The 26,880-nt window shown below is 44.2% G+C and overlaps 1 protein-coding gene across 6 annotated transcripts in view; it reads left to right on the top strand.

Annotated features, from left to right (window-relative positions):
* The window catches only part of GPCPD1 (glycerophosphocholine phosphodiesterase 1), a 237,850-nt gene that overhangs the window by 133,761 nt on the left and 77,209 nt on the right, over positions 1-26,880 (top strand). For 4 of the 6 annotated variants that reach the window (XM_029593475.1, XM_029593474.1, XM_029593480.1 and 1 more), the window contains 4 exons: positions 6,589-6,666; positions 7,404-7,589; positions 14,503-14,542; positions 15,268-15,329. In XM_029593475.1, the coding sequence (XP_029449335.1) occupies positions 6,589-6,666; positions 7,404-7,589; positions 14,503-14,542; positions 15,268-15,329 (366 nt within the window). The remainder of the gene's footprint in view (positions 1-6,588; positions 6,667-7,403; positions 7,590-14,502; positions 14,543-15,267; positions 15,330-26,880) is intronic. The other 2 variants (XM_029593478.1, XM_029593477.1) reach the window with 1 other exon arrangement.

Below are 26,880 nucleotides of genomic sequence, written 5' to 3'. Positions count from 1 at the left end.
AGCGACTCCTGCTCAGGAGCCTTGCAAGCTCCGGCCCTGATGATTCAGACCCTGTGGACTTTGGAGTTCATGATCAACTTCCCCAAGTCGCACCTTTGCCCGTCCCTGCAGCTGGACTTCATAGGGCCAGGTTGGACACAGCACAAGTGAAAGCTTTCTTGCCCAAGGATTGGGCGGTTGCCCTCTCCTCACTGGCCACCCTCATCCATATCAGCGGAAGAGTGTCAGCCCATCTCCTCCGTCTGCTGGGCCACATAGCGGCCTCCGTCCATGTGACACCCTTAGCCCCGCCTCTGCATGCAGACCCCTCAGTAGGCCTTGCGGTCTCAGTGGTAAAAAGCATCCCAGGATCTAGAGGCTCTGATCAGTCATGGACCCTCTCAAGCTATCTTTGGCCTGGTGAGAAGCCCTCCCCAATCTAGAATGCAGACTTCACTTCCAGCCTGCGCCGCCTCAGGTGACCCTCACCACCGATGCTTCTCAGGGCTGGGGAGCCCACATGAATGGTCTGCACACTCAGGGCCTGTGGAGAACCGCCAAAACATGCTGCCAAATAAACTTTCTGGAGCTTCGGGCGATAAGGTATGCCCTGTGGGCATTTGGGGATCAGTTGTCATCCAAGAAAGTCCTGATCAGAACGGACAACCATGTCGCAATGTGGTACATCAACAAACAGGGCGGCAAAGGGCTCATTCTTCCTCTGCCAGGAGGCAGTGCAGGTTTGGAACTTGGCCCTCCCCCCAAGGGATGTATCTGCGGGCGACTTACCTGCCGGGTCACCTCAACACATTGGCAGACCGCCTCAGCCAATTCTTCCAGCCACACAAATGGTCCCTCAACCCTGCGGTAGTGGCAGACTTATTCCGCCGCTGGGGTACACCAGATGGGGACCTGTTCACCTCACCTCTCAATCACAAGGTGAGCAGGTTCTGCTCCCTAGTAACAGGGAACAGCCATCCAGCCTGCACTTCCTTCTCCTTTCACTGGGGGCAGGGCCTCCTATATGTATATTCGCTGCTCCCACTCCTCTCAATGTCGAAGCTTCAGGAGAAAGGGGGGGACCATGATTCTTGTGGCACCCTCTTGACCTTGGCAGGTTTGGTTCCCACTCCTCCGGGACCTCATATCGCAGCACCAGGGCACTCTGCGCCACTCGAACCGCCAGGTGCTAGCCCTCACGGCTTGAATTTAAGCGCATGATCCTCCAGCCATTACAGCTTTTGGACTGTTTCTAGGGTCCCGATCGAGTCCCGGAAACCTTCGACTAGGAAGGTCCTACACCTCCAAGTGGAAACGCTTTTCCATCTGGTACACAGAGGGCATGGTTTGGACCCTTCTCATGCTCTCTCCCCGGCTGCTGGGACTACCTGTGGCACCTGTCTGAGTTTGGGCTACAGACCAGCTCCGTCAGAATGCACCTCAGCACTGTCAGTGAGTACCACCGAGGTGTCGCTGGCACACCCATTTCGGTCCAGCCTCTGGTTGGCCGCTTCATGTGGAGTCTCCTCAAATTGAAACCCCCTCTTCGGCCTCCAGCAGTGTCCTGGGACCTCAATGTGGTCTTGGCAAGAAAGATGCGGCATCCCTTTGAGCCCCTGCAGTCCTGTGGTCTGAAGTTCCTCACCTGGAAAGTCATATTCCTGATGGCAATCACTTTCGCTCATAGGGTCAGTGAGCTTCGGGTCCCGGTTACGTACGCACCACACACAAAAGTTCTTCCACGATCGTGTGGTCCTGCGTTCGCAACCTAAATTCTTGTCCAAGGTGATGACAGATTTTCACGTCAATCATTCTACCCACCTTCTTCCCGAGGTCTCATTTCTCCCCCCCCCCCCCCCCCCCCCCTCCCCAGGGGAATGTGCTCTCCATACCCTGGACTGTAAACGGGCACTGGCTTTTTACCTACACCACACAGTGAGCCACAGACAGTCCACCCAGCTCTTTGTGTCTTTTGACCCCAACAGGCTGGGGGCGGCGGTGGCTAAGCAAACCCTGTCGAACTGGCTGGTGGATTGCATTGCCTTCTGCTATGCACAGGCAGGCCTCCAGCTGGCCAGCAAAGTGAAAGCTCACTCCGTCAGGCCATGGCAGCATCGGTGGCCCATATGCATATGGCCCTGTCGCTGAAATTTGCTGGGCTGCGACCTGGAATTCTCTCCACACGTTCGCAGCTCACTACTGCCTTGACAGGTATAGCCATCAGGACAGTGCCTTTGGTCAGTCTGTCCTGCGTAACCTGTTCCAGACTTGAACCCAACTCTCTTCACTCATGCTCTATGTGGGACCAGACCACCACCTGTTTTTCCCACAGCACCGCACTTGTGTTGTGTCCTTTGGCCCCTTGTTCGGCTGCTGTTGGTCTCTCCGGTTGAAAGGAGCGGTCTGGAGCTCTGTACTCACCCACATGCGAGGACTACCATCCTACTTGTCCTAGGAGAAAGCACAGTTGTTTACTTGTAACAGGTGTTCTCCTAGGACAGCAGGATGTTAGTCCTCAGGAATCCCGCCCACCTCCCCACAATGTTGAGTTCACCTTCGGTTTGTTATTTATTTTTCGCTTGTCTCTTTGCTATGCCACGAGACTGAAGAGGGACCTCGCGTGGTCGCGTGGATAGTAGCAGGCTGGGCATGCTCAGTCTGCTGGCCATAGTTTCTAGAAAGTATGACAAAAGTTTTCTGTGCTGGGCTCCATCGAATGATGTCACCCACATGTAAGGACTAACATCCTGCTTTCCTAGGAGAACACCTTTTACAGGTAAGCAACTGTGCTTTCTTCATAAAGGAGCTATTCCATTCCCTTAACCATTTTTGCTTCCCTTCTCTGTATCTTTTCTAATTTTGCTACATCTTTTTTGAGATGAGGTGATGGAGTTGCACACAGTATTCAAGTTGCAGCTGCATCATGGATCTATACAGAAACATTATGATCTTTTTGTTCTCCATTCCTAGCATTCTGTTTACTTTTTTGACCATCGCTGCCGCACACTGAGCTGAGGATTTCAATATACTGGTCACAGTTACTCCAAGATCCTTTTCATGGGTGGTTACTCCTAGTGCAAACCATTCATTGTGCATCTAAAATTAGGGTTATTTGTCTCTATGTACATCACTTTGCTCTTCTCCACATTCAATTTCATTTGCCGTTTAAAAGCTTAATTCTCCAGTCTTGCAAGTTTCTTCTGTAGTTCCTCTTAATCTATTTTAACTACCCTGAATATTTGTGTCATCCCCAAATATAATCACTTCACTTGTCACTCCCTGAAGCATGTTCAGGCCTGATGTGGCTGCAGGAATGCAATTAGATCGGGTCAGTTTAGTTACAGTACAAGTATTTACAGGGCTTCAAAGATACAAGAATCAAAATAGTAGCTCACCTTGCATCATGCATAGCTAAGAGGTAAATGTCCACTGTCTTGAGTGTATCGTGAGGTCCTACCAGCTCCCTGGAGCCCACCTAGCTCTCTAGGCCTGGGTTCTTATGATAGCGTGAAGGGAACCTTCTTTCATCTATAATCCCTTGAAGTGTTCTGCCTTAAGGACGATTGGGTTAAATATCTGACTGGGCTCCTCAAGGTAGAGAATGAAGGAGTTGTCTGTACACTCAGTCACATACTCTCCCCCCTCAGCTCGGCCTTGCCAGGTCGAGCATCCAGATGTACCTGGGATATACCCCAGCTCGATTTCCAGTGCACTTCCCCTCCTGTCGTACTGTCCCCACTATCCATACGGATGCAAAATAAGGATAACCTCGACCGATGATTACTGGGTACGAGAGTTTGGGAAGGACACCCCCTTCTAGGACTGCTTGTCCTGCAGCTGTCACGAGCACTTGAGAGGTTGAATACTTCTGTTCGTCTCCATGTATACATGATAATGCTTTTTCCTCTTATAGTTGATTTGTCCTTGACACAGTAAGTCCTGGCAAATGAGTGCTTTGCTGTAGGCAGAATCCACCAAGGCCTGGGTAGAAGCTCCTTCCAGTTCTACCTGGATTATAAAGTCTTTAGGTCATGCATGCAGGACATCCACAAAATTGGAGCTTTGACAACTTTTGATCCCAAGCATGTTCCCACATGTTATCGTTCTGAGGCTCTGTCCCTGGTTTTTTGCTCTTTCTTGCGTTGCTCTGCTAACTTGCATTCGCACTCCAGATCATCTAGCTAAGGACATTCTTCCTTTGCATGACCTTCTGTTTTACAGAAAGCTCATTCCCGTAGGGCCGATCGGGTTTCTGCCCTACCAGGTTCCTTGATAGTCTCTTCAATTTCCAGCTGCCTACATGGACAGCAGTCTTCATGCCCGTTCTCTGCACAAAGGGCACAAAAAGAGAGGGTCTGCAAAGCCCCACTTCTGGACTGTTCCCGTCTCTCTGTATTCCCCTTTTTCTTTCGGGTTGGGGGTCGTCACTGCTTCAGAGGATTTTTAAGTATGTCTACTTCCTCGGGTGTTGGCTGAGTGACCAGGATAACATCCAAAGCTTTGCTTTGGCCATACAGACAGTCCCTTGCCAAGTGTCCTTTATGTCCACAGTTAAAACATGGACGAGATTGGCATCTGGAACCCGGGATTAGGACCAAGCCCCCATCTCAGAGGTTTGTTGCTAAGGTCCATCATCTTCTGCACCACACCAGGGCACTGTTATGGGTTGTCTCTCCAAGCTTCTTATGCCAGCAGGCATGGACTGTGCCTGGTGGAAGGCTTCTGCCACTTCCAGGGCTCTCTCCCAGGTGAGCCCAGTGTGTCGGCAGACCTAATTCCACATGGGCCAGTCCAGACAGTCTAGGAATTGCTCCAGGAGTATTTAATGAGCCACTTCTAGTCCTGACCTTGGCTCCGGCTGGAGCCACTTCCACCTAGCATCTTTAAACGATGAGAGGTTTCTGGGGCTCTCCCCAGGCTGAAGGGCTGCCTATAGGAACTTCTGCCGATAATATTTCGGGGAGTACTCCACTCTCTCTACTATAGTGGTCTTCAAGTCCTCAAAGGAAGCCCTCCCATCTGGATTAGTGGCCTAGGATGCCACTTGACTTTTGTCTGTGAGCAAATTAGCTAAGTAAGTTATCCAACTGGTCTCTGGCCAGGCCGATAGGCAGGCAATCAGTTCAGAGTACTTTAGAAAGACCGGGTCCTCTCCTGCCTTCTTTTTAAACAGGATATGCGAAGGTAAAGGTGTCTGAGATATTCTGGGCATAGCTGATTGCAGGGCCTCAGCTAGCTGAGTTAAGAATACACCTTGTTGCTACACTGTAACTGTTGCTGTTTATATGTGTTTGTACAGCGTTTTGCAACTGTTGCTGTCCTGTGGCCAGGACCTGTATTACCTGCTCCATTTTATCTCCCATTGAGGCCAGCTCACAAAAGTATAACTCACATGAGGCAGAGAAAACAAAAACACCTGCTGGCCTGTCCAGCCCTAACTTACTACTTGACCCCTGACTGCTCAGGTGGGGGATAACTCCCTTGGCCAGCTGTAGTAGAAACTGAAGTCAGAAACTTGCCCCAAGTACAAAAATATCTGCTTATTCCACTGATTTATCCTTATATGTATCTGCATAGTACAGTACTTCATAGTGCTGTAAAACTGATTAGTAGTAGTAGTAGTAGTACCAGTGTTTGCCCAGATCAGACTTATTGTGGTTTAATTGCTAGTTGGAGAGAAATCCATTATTCTTAATTTTCTGCTGTTAGTGGTATAAAACTATAAGATATACACTTATTTTACACTTTGTAAAAGAAAGGATGAGGGACTCTGTTAAGAAGAAATTTGAAGAATGAAATGGTATCTCACACTTACTATTGCACTTCCTACTTTACCTTCCTATTATTTACCTTATAATAAATTGAGGGGAAAAAGTTGGGAAATAATTCACAAGTGTAGTTTCATTCATTGATATATGACTGCCAATTTGCCGACATTACTGTTGATCTCAACATTAAAACTTCCATACACAAATGTAGTTTACAGTTGCATACAGATTCAGTATACTAGGCCACTGTGAGATCAGTTTATTGGTTTCTTTAAAGTGTGTGTTGATAGATGTTTGTTGTTACATTTGCAAATACCAATAAAAATTGTTTAACCATAAAGTGTGTGTTGAACCAGTATAGATTCAGGATTAACTCATATCTATGGATTTTTTTCCTTTTGCTGTTTGTAGGCTAGAATAGAAAAACACTGACTGCAATATTGACAAATGTAAAATAGTGTGAAGCCAATTCTGTTTGTTACTGATTCTGCTCAAACTCTAAGAGCTATAGTAAAATGACTGGATCTACAACCAGGTTCACAACTTAACTTTGTTTTACAGTTAACTATTACAAATGTATTACTGAAACTCTTCATTTTTAGAAGGCATAACAACAGTTAATTTGTTTTATGTAGTGTGCCCTATATATTGCTCTTGATTTTCCAGTGATACTTTGCTTGTGACCCATGTGCATGTCTTGGCACACCTTGGTCCTGACAATATATTGGAAACAACTAATTGAAGTTTCTTATGAAAGTACTGATTTTGTTTTAACTAAATATATATAATTTATTAATGCAAATTTCTTACTAATGTAAATGGGTTTTCTTTTTAATTACAGAAACATGATTCTGAGTCTTTGGAGTTGTTTGAGATCCCAGTTAAAGAACTTACTTATTATCAGCTGCATTTACTAAAAGTAAGCAGACATCCCCATTGCAGTCTTGTCAGAGCTAAGAGCCACAGTGTGATTGAGCAATTCAGGGGTATAAGAGGCTTGCCTTTTTATTTATTTAAAAACATTTATTACTTGCCCTTCCTACTTGTAAACAGTGGCGTATGAAGATTTCTCATACTCATGAGACCATCATTTTTTGTTGAAAAATGGATAAAGGCAGGGTTTATAGACAGCTTGATTTTTGGGAAGTGTTCCTGTCTGCTTGTTACTGCTAAATTATCTCTCAGTGCCTTATCCCTCCCCTCTACCCCTAGGAAGGATTGCGGCCAATCATTTTCCACCAGAAAGTATTGGGCCAATTATGGATAGGGTGATTTTTAAAGCTCTCGCCCTATAATTTCCGTTACTAAGCAAGAAAAAGAAAGGGAGAAGGAGGAGAGGAAATGAAGGAAGCATGAGAGATGGGGAAAGCAGGAAAAATGGAAGGAATGAAGATGGGAGAATGAGAAGGCAGGGGGTATGACCAGGGGAGAATGAATAATAAGGGAATAGGAGAAAGGAATGGGAATAAGAATTGTGATAAGGATTTTCCAGAATTTTGCTGGAGATTACAGATTTTGCTGAAGACCACTATTAAATGAAGTTTTAGGTGCTCTACTGTTGAGACTCCAGCAAAATTTAGGAGACTTGAATAAGTATAGTAGAAAGTGAGGGAAGGGAGAGACCAAAAGGAATGAAAAGATAATACACTGCTATAGGTGATGAGGCCACAGAAGAAACCAACAGAATTAAAACATAGAAGAGAAAGGAAAAAGCAAGATGACACACATCAGAAAGAGGGAGAGAGAGAGATTGAAAAAAAAGGAATGACTACATGCCTGGAACAAAGAATAAGAAAAAGCAAAGAGAAGCTGAGCCAGAAAATAAAGCCAGAAACGACAAAGGTTGGCAAATTTTGCTTTCTGAAAGAATATTAAGTAATGCCATATATATTGGAACTCAGTTCAAACTCATGAGGCCTTTCATCTCCCTCATCAAGAGAATTTATGCATCAGAAAAAAAGTGAATTTGATTGACTCGCGCTTTTCTTTCTATTGCATAGACCATTCTGCAGGAGATATATGCCAGACCCATTAGTTTAAATTGTTTCTCAGATAACATTTTATTACAAAATAAGGAATGTACTACTTGATGGTATTAGCTTGCATATTTTGAGACAGGAGTTTTAAAAAGTTTTTTTGCAGGAGACTTCTATACACATCATCTACCAAGGGAGGAAAAGGGGGGTGGAGGAGTGTTGTCTCATAGGATACATCCACCAGTGCATTCTAGAAATTGACACTTGCCCACCCCCACCCCGAGTGGCTGGCCTTGTGCATCCCTTGCCTCTGTTCCCACCCAACTCCAGCTGATATTAATTTTTTTTTTCTTATCGCCATAGTCCAACTTATGGGTTCACAGTGGCCACTGTCTACATTATGGCAGAAGTGGAGGAAAGGGAAACTTAAGGAACCCAGAACTACCACAGGTTGGCACATCTGGGACTGCTGAAGGCCAGAGGAAAGGCATTTGCAGGCTGTGCCTTCTCCTGTACAGTCCTTCATTCCCTATTAATAGTCCTGGAACAAGTGTTCCACATTTATTACCCCACCCTCAACCTAAAAAATGTGGTAGCATGTTGAGGGTCAGTTTAGGAACCAAGCAAAGCAGAAAAGACATAGTGTTCTAATTGGAAATTGGGCAGTATATGGTATAATATTTAAAATGTTTGCCCCAAGGTAAAGAATACAAATCTGCATTTATCCCATATACTGATTATATCTTACTTATATTTTATATCCATTACAGTGGACTGAACTTTTGCAGACAGACTTGTTCTGCCCGAATCTAGTTTCAGTCCTTTTTCAGGGTGTCTTACTATTCAGTTTTGTTCTTTCTACTTATTTGAATTTCTTCTCTTAACTATGATTCCTTAAATCTGTGTTCTTGTCTGGACTAAGGAAGTAGGTTTTGCCTCCCTGCCAGTAGGTGGACTCAGCTACAAGTTTTATGTGATATTCATAATACATGAGCTAGTGCAGTAGTTAATCTTGTCAGTATTTTTCTGTCATCAGCATGTACAGACATATGTGGTCTGGAAGTATTTGGAGGGCTTCCATTTGACCCTCATTTTTAGATCCCAGTAGTACCCAAGGGTTGAAGTAGATTCAGGTAGCCTGAAGCTGTGAAGAACTCCAACCTTGTTAGAGATTGAAATTTTCCTTTCAGAGCTGTAGCCTTTTGATGTCTTTTCATTCCCCCCCTCTCCTTCTTTGACCTGATATTGTGTTGCTGTTCCTGTTCCCTCCCTGATTGAGTCTATGCATTGAGCAGGATAACCGATCAAGTTACTTTTTTTAAAATACGTGGGGGGGCGGGAGGGATCTACTGCAATTCTGGTGGCTGCTGTGGCTGTTGGGGGAAAGGGAAGCATGGAGGGCCTAAAATTGCTGCATGGGTGGAGCCCACTCCTGGGGTTCCTCTGAGGGCTGAGAGAGAGAGAGAGTGTGTGTGTGTAGCAGCCTGCATGGGAGACTACATGGAGGATCAGAGCTCGGCCTGCTGTGGCAGCCAGAGAACCTGGGCAGTATTTTGTGAGCGATGCCTCAATTTTAAGTGTGCAGCAAAAACATGAGAGGGAGAGCCTGGCACCATCTGTCAACTGCTGCTTCATCAGGAGGCTCCCCCCATAACTGTCTCCTGAAGGCTTGGGTGCTCCTGTGGGGAGTTTGATTGGATGTCCTTTTTTCCCAAAGTTTGTACTACTTTTACACAAAGCCTTTCTTCTGCAGGGCAGGCCTGAGGAACACAAGATTGTTGATGCTCAAGACATCTCTCTAACTCTGCATTCTTTGGGGAATCGGAACTCCCCCCCCCCCCCCCCCACCCACAAATAAACATTGTCCTCAAGGAGATCCTTATATCCAGTCAGTTTGCCCCAGGATGGGCAAAAAAAACAATCTGTTGCAAGTTCTGGGAGAGGAGGAAGGGGAAATTAGCTCAGCAGATACTGAGGAGTCCTCCGACTACTTGAAGAAAGGAATTAGTGCCGCTCCTATTCCAAGTGCTGAAATTCCTTAATTTCTGATCAGCAGACCAGAAATCCAAAATTAGAGGATCCCATTCTGGAGGGCTGCAAGAAACTTTCAAAGTTCTTTCCCTTCCACATGATTATCAGACATAATTATTGTGGAATGGGAAATCTTTGATACTGATCTGAAGGTGGGAAAAGTGATTAGAGATGTTTCTTTCGGCCCTGAGGAAGACACATTGGTCACCACATTACTCTCAACACCACGATCCCTGTGGAAGTAGGTACGATTCTTAGGGAATCTTAAGACAAGAAAATTGAATCTCTGTTCAGTCTTTTGAGGCATCAGTCTTAGCCTTGCAGGCTTCAGTGTGTGGGGATATGTGGCCTGAGCTCTGAGATGGGTGTAAGAGCCTCCAGATGCCTTGGATGGGTATTGGAACTCATTTGACTCTAAGTTGGCCTGGATGGAGTCAGGTACAGGTATCATGGCGGACTCGCAGTATGGCTTGATTAGGGTTTCAGTTATGGCCGTGGTCATAATGAAAACTGAGACTAATTAGTTAATAACGTGAATCTCGTTTGAGGAAGCTACCTTTCAAAGTCAACCCATTTTTTGGTAGAGAAGTTGGTGAAAGATATGGAAGAGGAAAGACCCCAGAGATTGCCACAGGATAATCACTGAAGGGCAGCTAAGAGGCCCATGTGGTGGCAATGATTTAAAGACTCAATACATTACAGTCCTGGATGCAATTTTCAGTTTTACAAGTCCTATGGGGCCACAAAACGTCATCCTTCATGGAGGGAAAGGAAATTCTCAAGATGGGGCAAGTTCATCAAGACTAAATAGCTCCATGCAGTGCAGACCAGTGGTCCTCTGCAATGATTCTAGTGGATGGAAGACTTGCCAGGTTTATCTGGAATGGACTCACATTACAACAGACCAGTGAATGATGGATGATATGTAAAATGACTATGTTCTGGAGTTGGTCTTTCCCATTTCAGATACCTTATTTGTCTCCCCTTGTCAGTCCAAGGCAAAAAAGGCAGCAATAGAGTCAACCTTGCTAAGATTGTGCATCTGGGAGAAGTAGTTCAGTTTCTGGCCAGAGAAGGTATTCTGTTTTCTGGTTCCAAAGAAGGAATGTACTTTTAGACCCATTCTGGACCTCAGAGGGGTCAGTTAATGCTTCAAGGTACCTCACTTTCATATGGAGACCTTGTGGTTGCTAATGGTGATGAGAAAGGAAGAGTTTTTCTCATCCCTAGATCTGACAGAAGCTTTATTTGCATTTTATCATCAGTAGAGAGCTTCAAATATACCTTCAGTTTGTGGTGGTGAAGAGTCATGATTTGTTCAGAGCTTTTTATTTGGTCTGGCTACCACACCGCAAACCACCTCCAAGGTAATAATGGTAGATGTGTCCTTTTTTTGAGCAGAGGGCATACTAGTACACTCTTATCTGGATGACTTTGCTTATCAGAGCTAAGTCAGAACAAGAGAATTGGTCAGCAGCTGCCAGAGGAGTCCAAGTTTTGCAATTGCTCAGTTGGGTGGTGAATTTTTCAAAGAGCAAATTGAGTCTCACTCACTCCTTGGAGTATCTGGGAGTGCAATTAGACACTGCCATGGGGGAAATGTTCTTAATACTGGAAAGAATCTGTAAGATACACCTCCAGTTAAGAGGATTGTTGTCAGTGAGTCCATCTCCTAGTGTTTGATTTTCTTCAGGTCTTAGGTTTCATGACAGCAGCCCTAGAATTGGTCACCTGGGTGAGAGTACATAGGCAACCTCTTCTGACTCCCTTCTGTTGAGATGGTCCCTGTTTTCTCCCAGTTTTGAAGTGTGCTTACTTATTCTGCCTCTAGTTAGGAAGAGTCTGCAGTGATGGCTTGACAAGGACAACCTAAAAAAAGGGATGTGTGGAGATCCCAACATGGATAGTAGTATTGACAGATGCCAGTTTAAGAGGCTGATGAGCTCATTGTTGCAACTAGGTGGCACAAGGCCTGTAGTCAAAACAGGAAGCGAAGTTAGTCCATCAACAGTTTGGAAATCAGAGCCATTTGACTAGCTCTTCTGACCTTCCTCACATTGATTCAGCGAGCAGAGCTCAGTCTTATCTGACAGTGCGACAGCAGTGGCATATGTGAAAAGACAAGGGGCGCCAAAAATGTCTTGATCTCCTGAAAGATGACTATCTTGATGGAATGGACAGACATATACTTGGCAGTGCAGATTTTTATATACTGTCTTTCCATAGTGATCAGGGCGTTTTACAAAAAAACAAAACACAAGAACATATAAAATGACAAATTACAATAATATACCTTACTCAAGATACAAAAGTAAATATCAATGAAACTCTTACTTAGTATCAAAGGCTAATTTAAAGAGACATATTTTTAACGCACGTTTAAATGGTTTAAAATCATTAGCTTAGTTTTAAGACTTCAGGCATTGTATTCCATAATTTAGGACCAGCTACAGAAATAGCTCTGTCACAAACCTCACTTAAGTGTGTACAATGTAGAGATGGTAAATTAGATTTTCTTTGCATTCTTTGTGAAACACATAGTGTGGAACATAACTGGAAAAACCATGTAAAAACAGACTTCTCAGTGGGTATTTTTTAGATCCAGGGGAATGAGCCATCCCATTAGTTGGACCACAGTGGATCACATGGTAACAAAGCAGAATTCCAAATCAGTTGTAGAAAAGGTGCTATGTGAATAGATGTCCTGATTCAGCTGTGGCTGGAAATCCACCTTCTCTTTGTATTTCCTCTGTAGTCACTCATAGGAAGAGTGCTAAGAAGAATAGAGGATAATCTGTCCCTGGGTCTAATATTAGCTCTGGATTGGGTAAGGAACCCATGGTACACTGATCTACTATGCCTTAGGGTGGAGGAAACTCTACAGCTGCTGACAGACAAGTGACTGTTATGCTTAAGTTCTCACTTATGGTGTGGCCATTGAAAGGGCTTGCTAACATAAGAGAGGTTTGTTGACCCCAGTGATTGCAACCATATTGAGGGTTAGGAAGTGGTCCATTTTAGCTGTGTATAGGTCTGGAGAATGTTTGATGCTTGGTGTCAGAAGCAGATGTCTTCCCTTTTCAGGGCATCTATACAAAATGGCTTTGAAAAAAGTGCCTTGTTTCGCGCTTCTGAAGATTCAGATGGTAGCCTATCCGTACATGGCTTGATATTTGAAGGATATAAAGCAACTCAAACCTCCATTTCATCCAGTAAATCCTTGGGATCTCAACCTGCTGTTGAGGGCTCTAGAAGGAACTCTTTTTGAGTCCCTCAAATCGGCAATTCTAAAGGATTTGTCCTTGAAGACTATATTTTGTGGCAGTTTGTTTAGTGAGATCCATCTTGGTGTTAGACCCTATCTTACAGGGATCCATACTTGATTTCAGAGGAAAAAGTAGTGATTCATTCCATGCCCTCTTTCTTACCTAAAAACTCTCCCTGAAAACAGTCAGTTTTCTTACCAATGCTTAGTTGAAAGGAATGTAAGGATGAGAATAGAAGTCTACATAAATTGGATATACATAGAACCATTTTGATATATCTTAAAGTGATCAATTACCTTCAAAAATTGGACAGACTGACCTGCTGAGCAGGCCTCATAAGGGCAAGGGGACTTTTAAGTCCTTTATAGCCAGATGGATTAAAGACGTTATTGGCAAAGCAAACATTGGCCAGGGACTACCAGTTCCAGAAGGGCTGAGAGCCTATTCAGTGAAAAGCGCAAGTGGCTTCCTGGGCTAATTCTTGGATATTTGCAAGAATGTGGCTTGGTTGTCTTTGAATTCCTTTGCTAAGTATTACCGTTTGGATGTATGAGTTAAGTGATTTTGCCTTTGGAGCAGAGGTCTTGGACCTCCTCCCACAAGCTTGGGTACATTCTACTTGTCTGAATTGCTATGGCAGAAAGATGAGAGAAGAATTTTAATCTTACCTAATTTCCTTTTTTTGAAACCTGCCTTTACCAGTCCAGAATCCTCCCAGGGCAGCTGACGAAAGTACTTAGAAAAACAGGTAGCAGAATCTTAGTCTGTTTCCGTCTTCAAGCTATCTCTTCTCAGAGGGGAGGAGGATAAAAGAGAGAGCCTTGGAGTAGCTCCTATTTCTAAAGTTAATTATAAAAGTTATTGTTTGCTGTTCTGATAATTAGCTTCAACAAAGCTTAACTGAAAAGGTTCATTATTGCATCAACTCATAGGCTGTATATGTCTGTGTCTTCTAGCAAGAAAGTATAACCTTTTTTCTGTTCCATGTAAAAGCACCGCCTGTTAGTTCTGAGTTAAATGTACACTGATACGATGTGCAAACAGCTGTCGGTATATAAAAAATGTTAAATAAATAAAATAAAATAAATAAATAACCTACTTGACTGGTATGGCAGGTTTCAAGGAAAGGAAATTATCAAGTAAGATTAAATTTGTCCTTTTTAATTGCTTTTTTTTTTTTTGTTAGCTACAAGACTGATGTCACAAATTTTTCATGTTTAGGTAAAATATCAGACATCTGCTGTATATGATTTGTACTATTGTATTACCTATATTTTGTCAAAGCCTCATTCTGTCCTTAAAATAGTAGCAGTGCATATCTAATATCAAAATATCTCTACAATTTATAAATTTAATTTAATAGGTAATAAAAATAATTTCATGCGTTTAGAAAAGAAGATAATTTTACAAGGTTTTTGTCTTTCTATATACTATGTTTTTTCTAAAATATTTGCTTTGTACATTTTCTTTTGCTTATTTTAGCTGGCTCATGCAACTGCACTGAAGTTTAAAGACCATTCTGGTAAGTATCAATTTAAAAATCTGAAGGCTGAAAAGTGTCAGTCTTGTAAGACTTTTATTGCTGTTTTGCTACAGAAGTATTGTTGCTTATTCATGAAGGAGTTAATACTCTGGGACTCCAGCTACACCACGAGGAGTCAAGTCCTGGGTTTAGTTTTTAGTTCAGCTGTGGTTTCTCTTAACGTGGGCCTCAGTTAATCAGTCTGGAATGAACAATAGTTGGTTTTCTTACTGAAATCTCAGTAGCTGCATATAGAAATTGACTATGGTGCATTCACTGCAGAGGAGAGGGGAATGCCTGTAATGTTGCAGGACTTTTTGATAAAAGTAATTTGAGTTTTCTATTGCACCTATTATCTTGCTATACTATATACTTGGTATCAGTTAACGCTTCTTAGCTTTATTGGCATTTACCCTCGTCCCTATTTGGCATGGAATTCTGTGGCAAACACTTCACTTCATTGATAGGAATATAAATGGCCATCCCCTGGCTATAACATGATCTCATACAAAGCCTTTATAATGACTTAGAATAATGAGAAACAGTGATAGCATAACAAGGCAGAATTTCCAATAGTTTTTTCAGACCCATCTTGGGTTTCATAAAATAATCCAAAACTACCAGCCATGGGGACTTAGGCAGGGTTCAGGATATTATTGTATGGCTTGAACCCCTTATAGTGTTGTTTGATAAATTCTTTTAACAATATTTTGTGTCTGTTTCAGCAAATATTTTAGAAGAGGAGTCGTCTGTGTCTGATAACTGCCCATTTCCTTCTCTTCAAACTGTAAGTATGCTACAACTTACAGAGGCTTCTTAGCTGGAGTAATAGCAGCTGAATATCCAGCTGATAAAGTGTTGAGCGGGATGTGGATGGATTGGTGAGGAGTTATTTATCCAGTTAACTTAGCTGGAAAAGTGCTGATATTTGGACTTACCTGGCTAAGTTAACTGATAAAGTTAGACCTGCTCAATAGCAGATCTAAAGTTATTTGGGTAACTAGTGACTTTAAGTTAGCCGGATAAATCTTATCTGGCTAATTTACTTAGCTGTTAAAATTTAGTGGAGTACCTTCTGAAAGATTATGCTATTTATTTTAAAACTGTCAATCTACATCTGATGCAGCACTTTAATTTATACTAAGGAGAATAAGGGAAGCACATAGTGTTGATGTCTCCATGAGCCTTTTATTTCTTATCGCTTGAGAAAAACTGACATTTATAATTAACTGCTGAGAAATGTCCCACTCCTACTTTTCTTGGATTTATGAATTTCAAGTCACCAACTGGATGCCACTTCAGAAATAGCCAGGCAGTGACTCGGAGCATTATGAATCCCAGAGGAGAAGGGAACAGTTGTCAAACTGCCAGTTGACATAGCATTCAAGAAAAAACAATTGTTAAAAGCCCAAATACAGTGAGAATTATAAAGAGTTACTTCAGCAGTTGCACCTGGATCAAAGCCTGACAGGAGTGGCAAAGGAGAGATGACCTTAGATGTAAAGATGAGACTGACAGTTGTAGCATAGGACTGTAGACTACTGACAAGATGATTCACAGCCAACATTAAAAAAAAAAAAAATGGGAAAATAGACAAAGGCAGATTCTGGAAACAGTTACACATCTCATGCTGATGTCAGAAAGCTTATATACAGTGAGGCACAAAAGGTAGCACATCAAAACTGTGTAAATACTATAATATCGCTATACCAAAAATCACTGTGATCATGATCCTCCGAATTGCCGAGAATGAAGAAATTGTGGTCATTTGAGACAATTCACATTCCAACTAATAAAAAGCTCAATGCTAAAAAATTGAACATAATGGTGAAGGAGAAAACCATAACAGTGTCATTACCAAGTGAAATCTATATAGAGAGAAGATCCTTGAGTATCACAAGCTGTAATTGGCAACTAAGAAACTGTGGCTGAAAGAGAGAGCACCCAATTGGGACTATTTCTATCAGCATGACTATAAAGAACTCCCAAGTTGTTGCCTATATGTACTGCATCCTATGGATTCTCCACAAGGAGGTGCTTTTTAGCATAATGCAAGTACTAAGAAAAGCACTAGCAGTAAATTTGAGAGATTGAGATATCAAACATTCCCTGTCTTACATGTAGGGACTTTTCATTTCCGGTTTTCATTTTTCCCAGGAATTTATAAGGGTTTATTATGAGAAGAACAAAAACAGGAGAAAATTAGTGGAAACATTTGACTAATTATTTTTCTGGGTAAATATGAGTTTATTTTGGTGGGCAGAAGCCAGGACAATAAAACAATTTTAAACAGGAAGGGAAGAGAATGGTGAATAAAACAGAAAATGTCATAATGCCTCTATATCGTTCCATGATGAGACCACACCTTCAGTACTGTGTACAGTTCTGGTCGCCGCATCTCAAAAAAGATAGTTGCAATGGAGAAGGTACAGAGAAGGGTGACCAAAATGATAAAGTGGATGGAACAGCTCCCCTATGAGGAAAGACTAAAGAGGTTAGTGCTGTTCAGCTTGGAGAAGAGACAGCAGAGGGGGGATATGATAGAGATCTTTAAAATCATGAGAGGTCTAGAACGGGTAAATGTGAATCGGTTATTTACTCTTTCAGATAATAGAAGGACTAGAGGGCACTCCATGAAGTTTAGCAAGTAGACATTTAAAACTAATCAGAAAAAATTATTTTTCATTCAACGCACAATTAAGCTCTGGAATTGTGCAGTTAGTGTAGCTGGGTTTAAAAAAGGTTTGGATAAGTTCTTGGAGGAGAAGTCCTTTAACTGCTATTAATCAAGTTGACTTAGGGAATGGCCTCTGCTACTACTGGCATCAGTAGCATGGGATCTACTTAGCGTTTGGGTACTTGGCAGGTTCTTGTAGCCTGGTTTGGCCACTGTTGGAAACAGGATGCTGGGCTTGATGGACCCTTGGTCTGACCCAGTATGGCAATTTCTTATGTTCTTAGATTTTTCCACTCACCTACTCAGCAGTATCCATATCTCTACTCCCATCCCCTAACTCAGTGATGGCTAACCTATGACACGCGTGTCAGAGGTGACACGCCGAGCCGTTTTTGCTGACACGCCTAGCGTTTCGGGACTATCGATTTTTTTTTTTTTTTTTATTGGCTGTGCCGAGCCTTTTTTTTTTTTTTTCAGCTGCGCCAACCCTTTAAAATTAGTTTTTTTAGTATCCCTCCAGCCCCCCCCCCCCCAATGCCCCCGGGCGCAGGGAGGCGCAGCGACAGGCAGGGCCGTGGTGAGGCTCACTTCACCACAGCCCAAAGAAAAAGATCGTGTTGAACGCGCTGATGCTCCTCCTCCTTCCTGCCTGTGCGGCCCCGGAAGTAAACGTTGCCGGAGCCGCGTGGGCAGGAAGGAGGAGAAGCATCAGTGCGTGCAGAAGAGGAGCATCGCTTGCACTTACGGGCCGCCGCGAATCTCAAATCGCAGCGGCCCGAGAAGAGGAAGAGGCCCTGTAGCAGGGCCACTGCAGAGCCCATCCTGCGCGACCCGCGAAGAGGAGGCCCAGAGGTGAGAGAGAGGCTGAGGGTCTGTGTGTGTGCGCGTGTGCATGACATGAGTTGAGAGATTGTGTGTGAGAGTGAGGACCTGAATGTTTGCAGAGACTGCATGTGCTTGAGCAAGACAGCATGTGGGAGTGAGAGAGAGCCTGTGTGTGTGAGAGTTAGACAGCATGTGCCAGTGAGAGCCTGTGTGTGTGTGATAGAGAGAGAAATGCATGTGAGAATGAGAACCTGACTGTGTGTTTGAGGGAAGAAGATGGAGAGAAAAGAAACAGAAAAAAAGACAATATAAAAGGAATTGGCAAAAAAAAAAATAAGAAAGGGAAGGTGGAAAAAAAAAAAGCCTGAGACCAACCAATTGGAAAACTAAGATCAGACAGCAAAGGTTAAAAAAAATATATATTTTTTTAGTGATTGGCACATGTAATCTTTGGGAATGTGCAAGAATAGTAACATCCCCAATAGTCATGTGGCAGCAGTGACAATGGCAGCAGAGGAATGAGAGAGGCTCCGAGGTTGCTGGCAAAAGAGAGGGGGGTCTGCCTTTAGTGTTTGCATGTGTATGAATGGGACTCTGCCTGGGGGTGTATGTGTGAGAATGCATAGGTGCCTGCCTGGGGGTCTGTGTGTGTGAGAATGAATTGGTGCCTGCCTGGGGGTCTGTGTGTGTGACAATGAATTGGTGCCTGCCTGGAGGATGGAGCGGGAGTGGTGTGAAAATGAATGGGAGCCTGCCTGGGTGTGTGTGTTTGTGTGTATGTGAGGGAGCCAGTGAGTGTGAGAGCATGAGTGTGTATGAGAAAATCCAGGGGAGTAAGAGTTTGTGTGGGAGGGGGGGGTGGAGGGGGAGAGAGTGTTTTAATTGAAGATTTAGCTGACGAAATTCAGCAACAAAAAAGTCACTAAGCAGGCAAGGTAAAGAATTATTTGTTTTTGCTTTATTAATAAATACAGTACATATATTAAAATTATAACTTGTTATTAATTAGAGCTACAAATATCACAATTATGGATTTTTCTAGAAGTGACACACCACCCGAGTTATGCTCGGCTTTTTTATGAATTTTGACACACTGAGCTCAAAAGGTTGGCCATCACTGCCCTAACTTGTCCCTTTCTCTCCCCTTACTCCTTAGAATCTCTTCCTTTCATCCCCCCACTCATTTGCCTTACTACTGGGGCTCCAGATGTCTCCTTTCTCCTTTGGTAGCATGCTTACTGAGGTTCCTTTGCTCAACAGCACTGCATTTCTGCTTTTGTGTGGGGCCAGGGAACCTGCGGGTAAGTGCTCCTGGTGAGCATGACCCTTTTTAAACGCTGCATCGGTGGCACCAAGCAGCAGCTGCTTTGGGGGAGGGGAAGGGAGGTGCTTGCTTCCCAGTGCAACATCAGCATCACTGGGGAGTGAACGCTTTTGCTGGTGGGGAGACTAGACTTAAAATGCTACAGGTGCTTTGACCCACACTATCTTTAGCGCTGGAGCTGCTCTTTAATCAGTGTTAAATCAGGGTGGAAATTGGTTTAAACCGATTATCACTTGGAAAATCTGGGAATTTATGGGTGAAATCTGTTTAAACTGAAAACGAAGGACCTTACTTGCGTGTTCGATTCCTTCTTTTCATAACCCATTTGGAAACATTACCCCCAGCTATTTTCTTTAAATCAGAATAATCTTGGAAAATTAAGGCTTTCAGCATTTTATCTACTGTAATGCATATAATGTATTAATAGACTGTACAGTTTAAAAATATATTTTAATTGAGTGACCTATAATTGAAAGACTTTATGTAGGTAGCTTTTTTCAGTTACCTACAGCATACCCAATATTTAAATATTTCCTCTCTCCCCTCCTGCATTAATTTTGTGCTCACAAATTTGTACGCATAAAATATTTCCAGACAAAGAGGTGTCACTAGAGATATTTTGGGCCAAGGCTAAACTTTTAGCCAGTGAGCACACATATAATGAGTGCTCTTCAGCTAAAGTTAATAGCTTTCCCTGTATGTACCCAGATCAGTCCAGACTCCTGGGTTTTACCTCCCTTTCAGCAGATGGAGACAGAGAAAATTTTAGAAGCACTGGCATATAACCTGGTGTATCACCTGCAACCCCTCAGTATTTCTCTGTCTCCAGCAGATGGAGGAGGTGCAAAACCTACAGTTCTGAACTTCTTAGTAAAAAAAAAAAAAAAAAAAAAAGAAACATTTTTAGGACAGTATTTCCCTCCTAGGAGGGTGGCAGGTCCTACTGGGACCATCCTGCCTAGTAGCAGGGCCGGACGAGCAGGGGTTGGTGACCCAAATTTGCTCCAGTTTCCCAAGCCAGAGGTTGAAAGCTGGTGCTCCAGTTCCCTCACCTTCCAGGTCTCAGAGAGGAGAATGAACCTTTTCCAAGGCTTCAGATAAGGCTATCTTTCTTTCTCTTTGTATTTTGTTGTGCTTGTAAAGTTTTGTTTAAAAAAAAAAAAGAAGTAGAGGGTGTTTGTTTTCTGTTCAGTCTTCGGACAGCGCTCTGCCTATCCTTGCTGCTTTTCCCCGACACCGGTGGTGCAGGGAGGCAGCTCCGGGATATCCTCTCCATTTGTCTTTGTTTTTTGGCTCCCGGGGGTTCTTCACACCCCCCACCCCCGTGCGGCTGTCCCCTGTGTGGTTGTGCACACTGCTGACATGCTGAAGGAGCTTCGCTGTTCCGTGTGTGATCGCGTGTCCTCACATTTATCGAGGAACTCTCGCTGCTCCTGGTGTCTCTCTGCAGGGGAAGGCACGTCCGGCGGGACAGTGGCAGTTTCTTTGTGGCAGCGCCGGCCCAGGGGATTGAAGGGAGGCACTGTGTGGGGCCTGCAATCCATTCCCAATGAGCACGGGAACAGCGGCCATTTTGGACACTTTAGCCACAAAGTCTCAGGCTACAGCAGGGGGAGGGGATCTCCTACTGCCACTTTCTCCACCCGATTTAAGCCCTGAGGATGCCCGGGGGCCCGCGTAGAGCAATCAGGGAAGGATTCAGATCCTCTGGAGGAGGATTCTGTCTGTCTTTCTCCTTTTCTCTGGAATTTATGCTTTTAAAGCACAAAGCTTTTCTGGCCTTCCAGGCCTTGGGGCGGCCCTCTTGCAAGCATAAGGTGGCTGAGCCCCCCCCCCTCTGGTAAGGGGCTCAAGTCCTCGGTGGCTACCAGGGTCTAGAGGGTTCATGGTCTCTTGTCGAGGGCTTTGGAGGAGGGCTCCTCGGAGGAGTCCCTCCCGACTGGCTCACCAGGGGATGTCACCCCAGATGTGGAGCCGGATCATGACCCGCAGTTCTATCCGAGGATCGGTCGAAGGTACCTGCTGTGGATGAGGATGATCCTCAGGTGCTGGCCTTTTTGAGAGGGATGAGTTGGATCCCCTGATTTAGCTGTCCTGGCGGAGGTGGGTATTCCGGCACCTCAAGAGGATGTAGACTGAGGATGTGGACCTGGACATGGTGGGCTTTCGGGCTCCTGCTAAGAACTTCCTTTTTTACAAGTCCGTGAAGCAGTTGATAGTCATGGAGGGGGATACTCCAGAGACACCTTAAGGTGAGCCGAGCTATGGACAAGTAGTATCCTTTGCCTGAGTACACTCTGGAACTCCTGCGGGTGCTGAAGCTGGATGCGTCCGTTTCTGCTGTTACCAAGGAAACAACCATACCCATGGTGGGAGCTGTGGCTCTGAAGGATTTACAGGACAAGAAACTGGAAGTACACCTCAAGGTTCTTTGAAGTCTCAGCTTTAGGCATCTGGGCTGCTGTCTGCATTCGTTTTATGCTCAGAGCTTCTTTGAGATTGGTGTAGCAACTTCAGGAGGGTAGAACCTTGTCGCTCTCTGAGGCCTAGCCCGCAGAACATCTTGAGGCAGCGGCCACTTATGGCGCCGATGCTCTCTATGATCTTCTTCATACTTCAAGACTATGGCATCAACTGTCTCTGCTAGGAGGCTCCTCTGGTTGCAAAATTGGTCGGCTGATATTTTCTCTAAGGCTCAGCTAGGAGCTCTTCCATTTAAGGGCAAGCTGCTTTTCGGGGAAGATCTCAAGCAGCTCATAAAACTCTTGGGTGAAAACAAAGTCCACAAGTTGCCGGAGGATAAGCCCAAGGGGGCCAGAGGGCCATTTCCTCCATGCTCATGTTTTTGGAGCCATTGGCGTTTTCGCCAGAGTAGAACCCCGGCTATGGGGCAGAGATAGTCCTCGAGGAGGTCACAGTCTTGGAACCAGTCCTTTCATGCTCGTAAAGTGGGCAGGAACTTTTCTGGCCAGCTCCACGAACTTTCACTAAGGTATTGGTAGTGGTAGCAGCAGCTCTCAGGAGGGAGGGGTTTCTGGTGCATCCTTATCTGGACGATTGGCTGATTCGAGCAAATTCACAGGACCTATGCAGTCAAGCAATGGAGATGGTGATGTGCCTTTTGCAATCCCTGGGTTGGGTGGTGAGCCTTTCCAAGAGTCATCTTGCTTTGTCCTGCTTTCCAAGAGTCATCTTGCTTTGACCTGCTTTGTGAGTGGGCCCGTTGATTATTTGTGAGAATCCAAGGTGACTGAGGGAGGTGAGGAAGGTTTCGCAGTTCCTCACCTCCCTCAGTCACCTTGCATTCTCACAAATAATCAACGGGCCCACTCACAAAGCAGGTCATACATTAGACCTCATTTTTATCAACGAGAGCTGGTCCATCCATACCAATCCCACCTGCACGCCAATCCCCTGGTCAGACCACCAGATCATAGACACAACCCTCAAAATGAAAAACACACCACCTACAAACATCTCCAAAACCATCATTCATTTCAGGAAACCATGCTCACTGGAGTTACTCACCGATCAATGCTCTAAAGATCTCAAACAAATAGACCTCTCAGACGCCAACACAGCCACCTCTTCATGGATCAAACTCACGAACAAAATAGCGGACCAACTCTGCCCAACCTCCTCAAAAACAATCCAACCGGCAAGAGACAACAGAAAACCGTGGTTCACCCCGGAACTCAAAGCCCTAAAACAAAAACTACGAAACAAAGAACAAAGCTGGAGAAACAACCCCTCACCCACATCCAGACTGGACTACAAAGCCACCCTCAACACCTACAGAAACGCCATACACAAAACAAAAAAGGACTTCTATGCAAAAAGAATTCATAACTTCATCTTCGACTCTAAAGCTTTATTCTCTTACATTTCATCCCTCACCAAACCAACGCCACCTTCCATTCCAGACCAACTAGCACTCAGCAAAGCCAACGAATTAGCCACTTACTTCAAGACAAAAATCTCAAACCTTACTAGCTCACTTACAACCCATCAAACCCTTCCAACACCTCACAGCACATACCTACCCACGCTGAATTCTAGTCTAGAGACATTCGAGCCCACATCAGCCATGGAGATCGAAAATCTACTTAAAAAAATTAAACCATCTTCACATCCCTCGGACCCACTCCCTACTAATCTGCTCACCGCCATCCCTAGCACCGTCGCAAAACCTATTGCGGAAATCATCAATACCTCTCTAGCCATGGGCACAGTTCCTAATCAACTAAAACGCGGGGAGTAGCTGGCTTGTTACGGCAGTTACTACCCCAAACCAAATGTGCCTGATACTTCACTTTCCATGCATATCCAGCATGGTTCTCTGCTGCATCGGCATGGGAGAAAGACTGATACACCACGCATTTCCAGCATAGCTCTCTGCTTCAACGGCAGGGGGAAAAAAAAAAAAAACAAAAAACAAAAACAAAAAACTGATGCTTCACGCATATCCTGCATAGCTTCAACGACAGGGGTGAAGAAAAAAAAAAGGATTCGCAATCACAAAGCGAGGAGTAGCTGGCTTGTTACGGCGGTTACTACCCCAACCAAATGTGCCTGATACTTCACTTTCAAGGCATATCCAGCATGGCTCTCTGCTTCTACAGCAGGGGAGAAGAAAAAAAAAAACCAACAAGAGCTGTACAACATAGTCTAGGTAAAACAAATAAGCATGGGTGTAGCTTGCTTATCGCAGCGGTTACTGCCCCTACTACCCCTAACTAATCAAGCTAGATATTTCACTTGCATGCAGCTCCATCACTGCTCTCTACATTAATGGTGGGGGTGGAAGGGGAATAGAACAAGGAGCTAAGAGTAACAGATAAGAATGAGAGAAAAAATGTGTGAGGCTTGCTGGGCAGACTGGATGGGCCATTCGGTCTTCTTCTGCCGTCATTTCTATGTTTCTATGTTTCTATAAAACTTGCAATCCTCAAACCCCTACTGAAAAAACCAACTGCATCACCCACGGACCCAGCCAACTTCAGACCCATTGCAAACCTGCCCCTGATCTCCAAACTCATGGAAAAAGCCGTAAATAAACAACTTTCCGAATATCTCGAGGAGCACAACATTCTTTCCCCTGCACAATACGGTTTTCGGAAATCACTAAGCACAGAGTCCCTTTTGCTTTCTCTCACTGATAATTTACTTTTGAACCTGGAGAAAAAACAGTCATTCTTACTGGTCCTGTTAGACCTATCATCAGCGTTCGACACGGTAAATCACTCACAACTACTAGAACAATTATCAAACATAGGAATCAAAGGCACAGCTCTCAGTTGGTTCAAATCGTTCCTATCAAACAGGTTTTACAAGGTCAGAATTAACAACAAGGAATCTGACCCCATCCTATCAGACCAAGGTGTACCACAAGGTTCATCCCTCTCTCCCACCCTGTTCAACATTTACCTCCTCCCCCTCTGCCATCTCCTATCACAACTCAAGCTTACTCATTACCTCTATGCAGATGACATCCAGATCATCATCCCCATCACAGAATCAATTCAAAAAACCTTCGACTACTGGGAGAATTGTCTTCAACCAATTAAACATCTACTCTCCAGCCTGAACCTGATTCTAAACTCCAGCAAAACAGAGTTGCTACTGATTTCTCACAAACCAAACACCCACGTACCCAGCCTGGCACAAAACATGGAGCTCTCTGCAGACGTCAGGAATCTAGGAGCATGGCTTGACAACCAACTTAACCTAAAAAAATTCATTAACACAACCACCAGGGATTGCTTCTTTAAACTACAGGTCCTAAAGAAACTAAAGCCACTCCTTCACTTCAATGACTTTCGCCTCGTTCTTCAATCCATTATTTTTTTGAAACTTGATTACTGCAACTCAATCTTACTTGGCCTCCCCTCTAACAGCATCAAACCCCTACAGATGGTACAAAATGCCGCAGCCAGAATCCTAACTAACACTAACAGAAGAAACCATATTACCCCCATCTTGAGCAACCTCCACTGGCTACCCATTAAACAGAGAATCCTATATAAAACCTTAACCATCATTCACAAAGCAATCCATAACGCCGCACCTATATCTCTACAAATTCAACTTCGGCCACACTTATCTTCTAGACCCATCAGAAACGCCTACAAAGGCACATTAGTCGCAGCTCCTGCCAAATCAACACTAAGAAAAAGAGCTCTCTCCACTGCAGGACCACACCAATGGAATGCGCTCCCACCAGACCTACGACTCGAACCCAATCTACCAGAATTCAAAAAAAGGTTAAAAACCTGGCTCTTCAGGCAAGCATTCCAATTCCCAGAGTGTAAATAAGCACCTCCTCCTGACTTTCAGATCCAACCATTGTAGGGTGTCACGAATTGCTTGACACTGAATTTCTTACACGTAATTTCTTACACGTACTTGCTTGACACTTGCTTGACACTTAATTTCTTACACTTAATTTCTTACATGTACTTGCTTAGTCGCAATGCCTATTTAACAGTCATTTAATAGAGGACATATTATATAACCGTTTACTGCATTCGATATTCGCTACTAAAGTCCATTGTAAAAAGGGGAACACACACATACCATTCAAAACACGAACAAGGTTATTTATTATTTGTTAAATATTACTGATACTCTCATTGTTCCTTGTAATAATGTTAATGTAAATGTTCATTGGTTGATTGTTATTGTTCAATGTTCTATGTAAAAAAACTCCGGTCTAACCTCCCAGACCAGGGCAACCTTTTTGTTACATGTAAACCGGATTGATTTGTATTGCATACAGGAATTCCGGTATATAAAAATTAAAAATAAATAAATAAATAAATAAATAAATCTTCTCCCCTCGCAAGTTCTGAATTTTCTGGGAGCACGTTTCGATACTTGAGCCGAGAAGGTTTTTCTCCCGGAGGAGCACATTCTCAAGTTAGTCTCAGATCCAATGTCTTTTTCAGTCCCAGGTGCCCGGAGTCTGGGATTACTTGCAGGTTCTTGGCATCCACCTTGGAGCTTGTTCCATGGGCATTCGCTCATATGAGGCTTCTTCAGCGAGCATTACTGTCCCGTTGGAATCCAGCCTTGGAGCAGTTTCATCTCCCACTCCCTCTTACCGACTCTGCACGGTCCAGTCTGTCTTGATGGCTTTCAGCCAGTCATCTGCGCTGTGGAGTGGACTTGGAGATTCTGCGCTGGACAGTGGTGATGACGGATGCCAGTATCTTTGGATGGGGAGCAGTGTGTCAGTCCCAGTCAGCCCAAGGGCAGTGGTTGCTGCAGGAAGCATAGTGGTCCATCAATCGCCTCGAAACACGCCAGTGCGTTTTGCTCTCCAGGAGTTCTTACCTCTGGTGCTCGGTCAGGGTCCTGTCCGACAAGGCAACCACAGTAGCCTATATCAACCGCCAAGGGGGGACCAAGAGTCGAGCGGTGGCTCGAGAAGCGGCACAGTTAATCTCTTGGGCAGAACAGCACCTAGCTCAGATAGCAGCTTCACACATAGCAGGGTCCGACAGTGTGCAA

This window comes from Rhinatrema bivittatum, chromosome 3, assembly GCF_901001135.1.
Source record: "Rhinatrema bivittatum chromosome 3, aRhiBiv1.1, whole genome shotgun sequence".
NCBI lineage: Eukaryota > Metazoa > Chordata > Amphibia > Gymnophiona > Rhinatrematidae > Rhinatrema > Rhinatrema bivittatum.
This window is presented reverse-complemented; position numbering and strand designations above follow the sequence as displayed.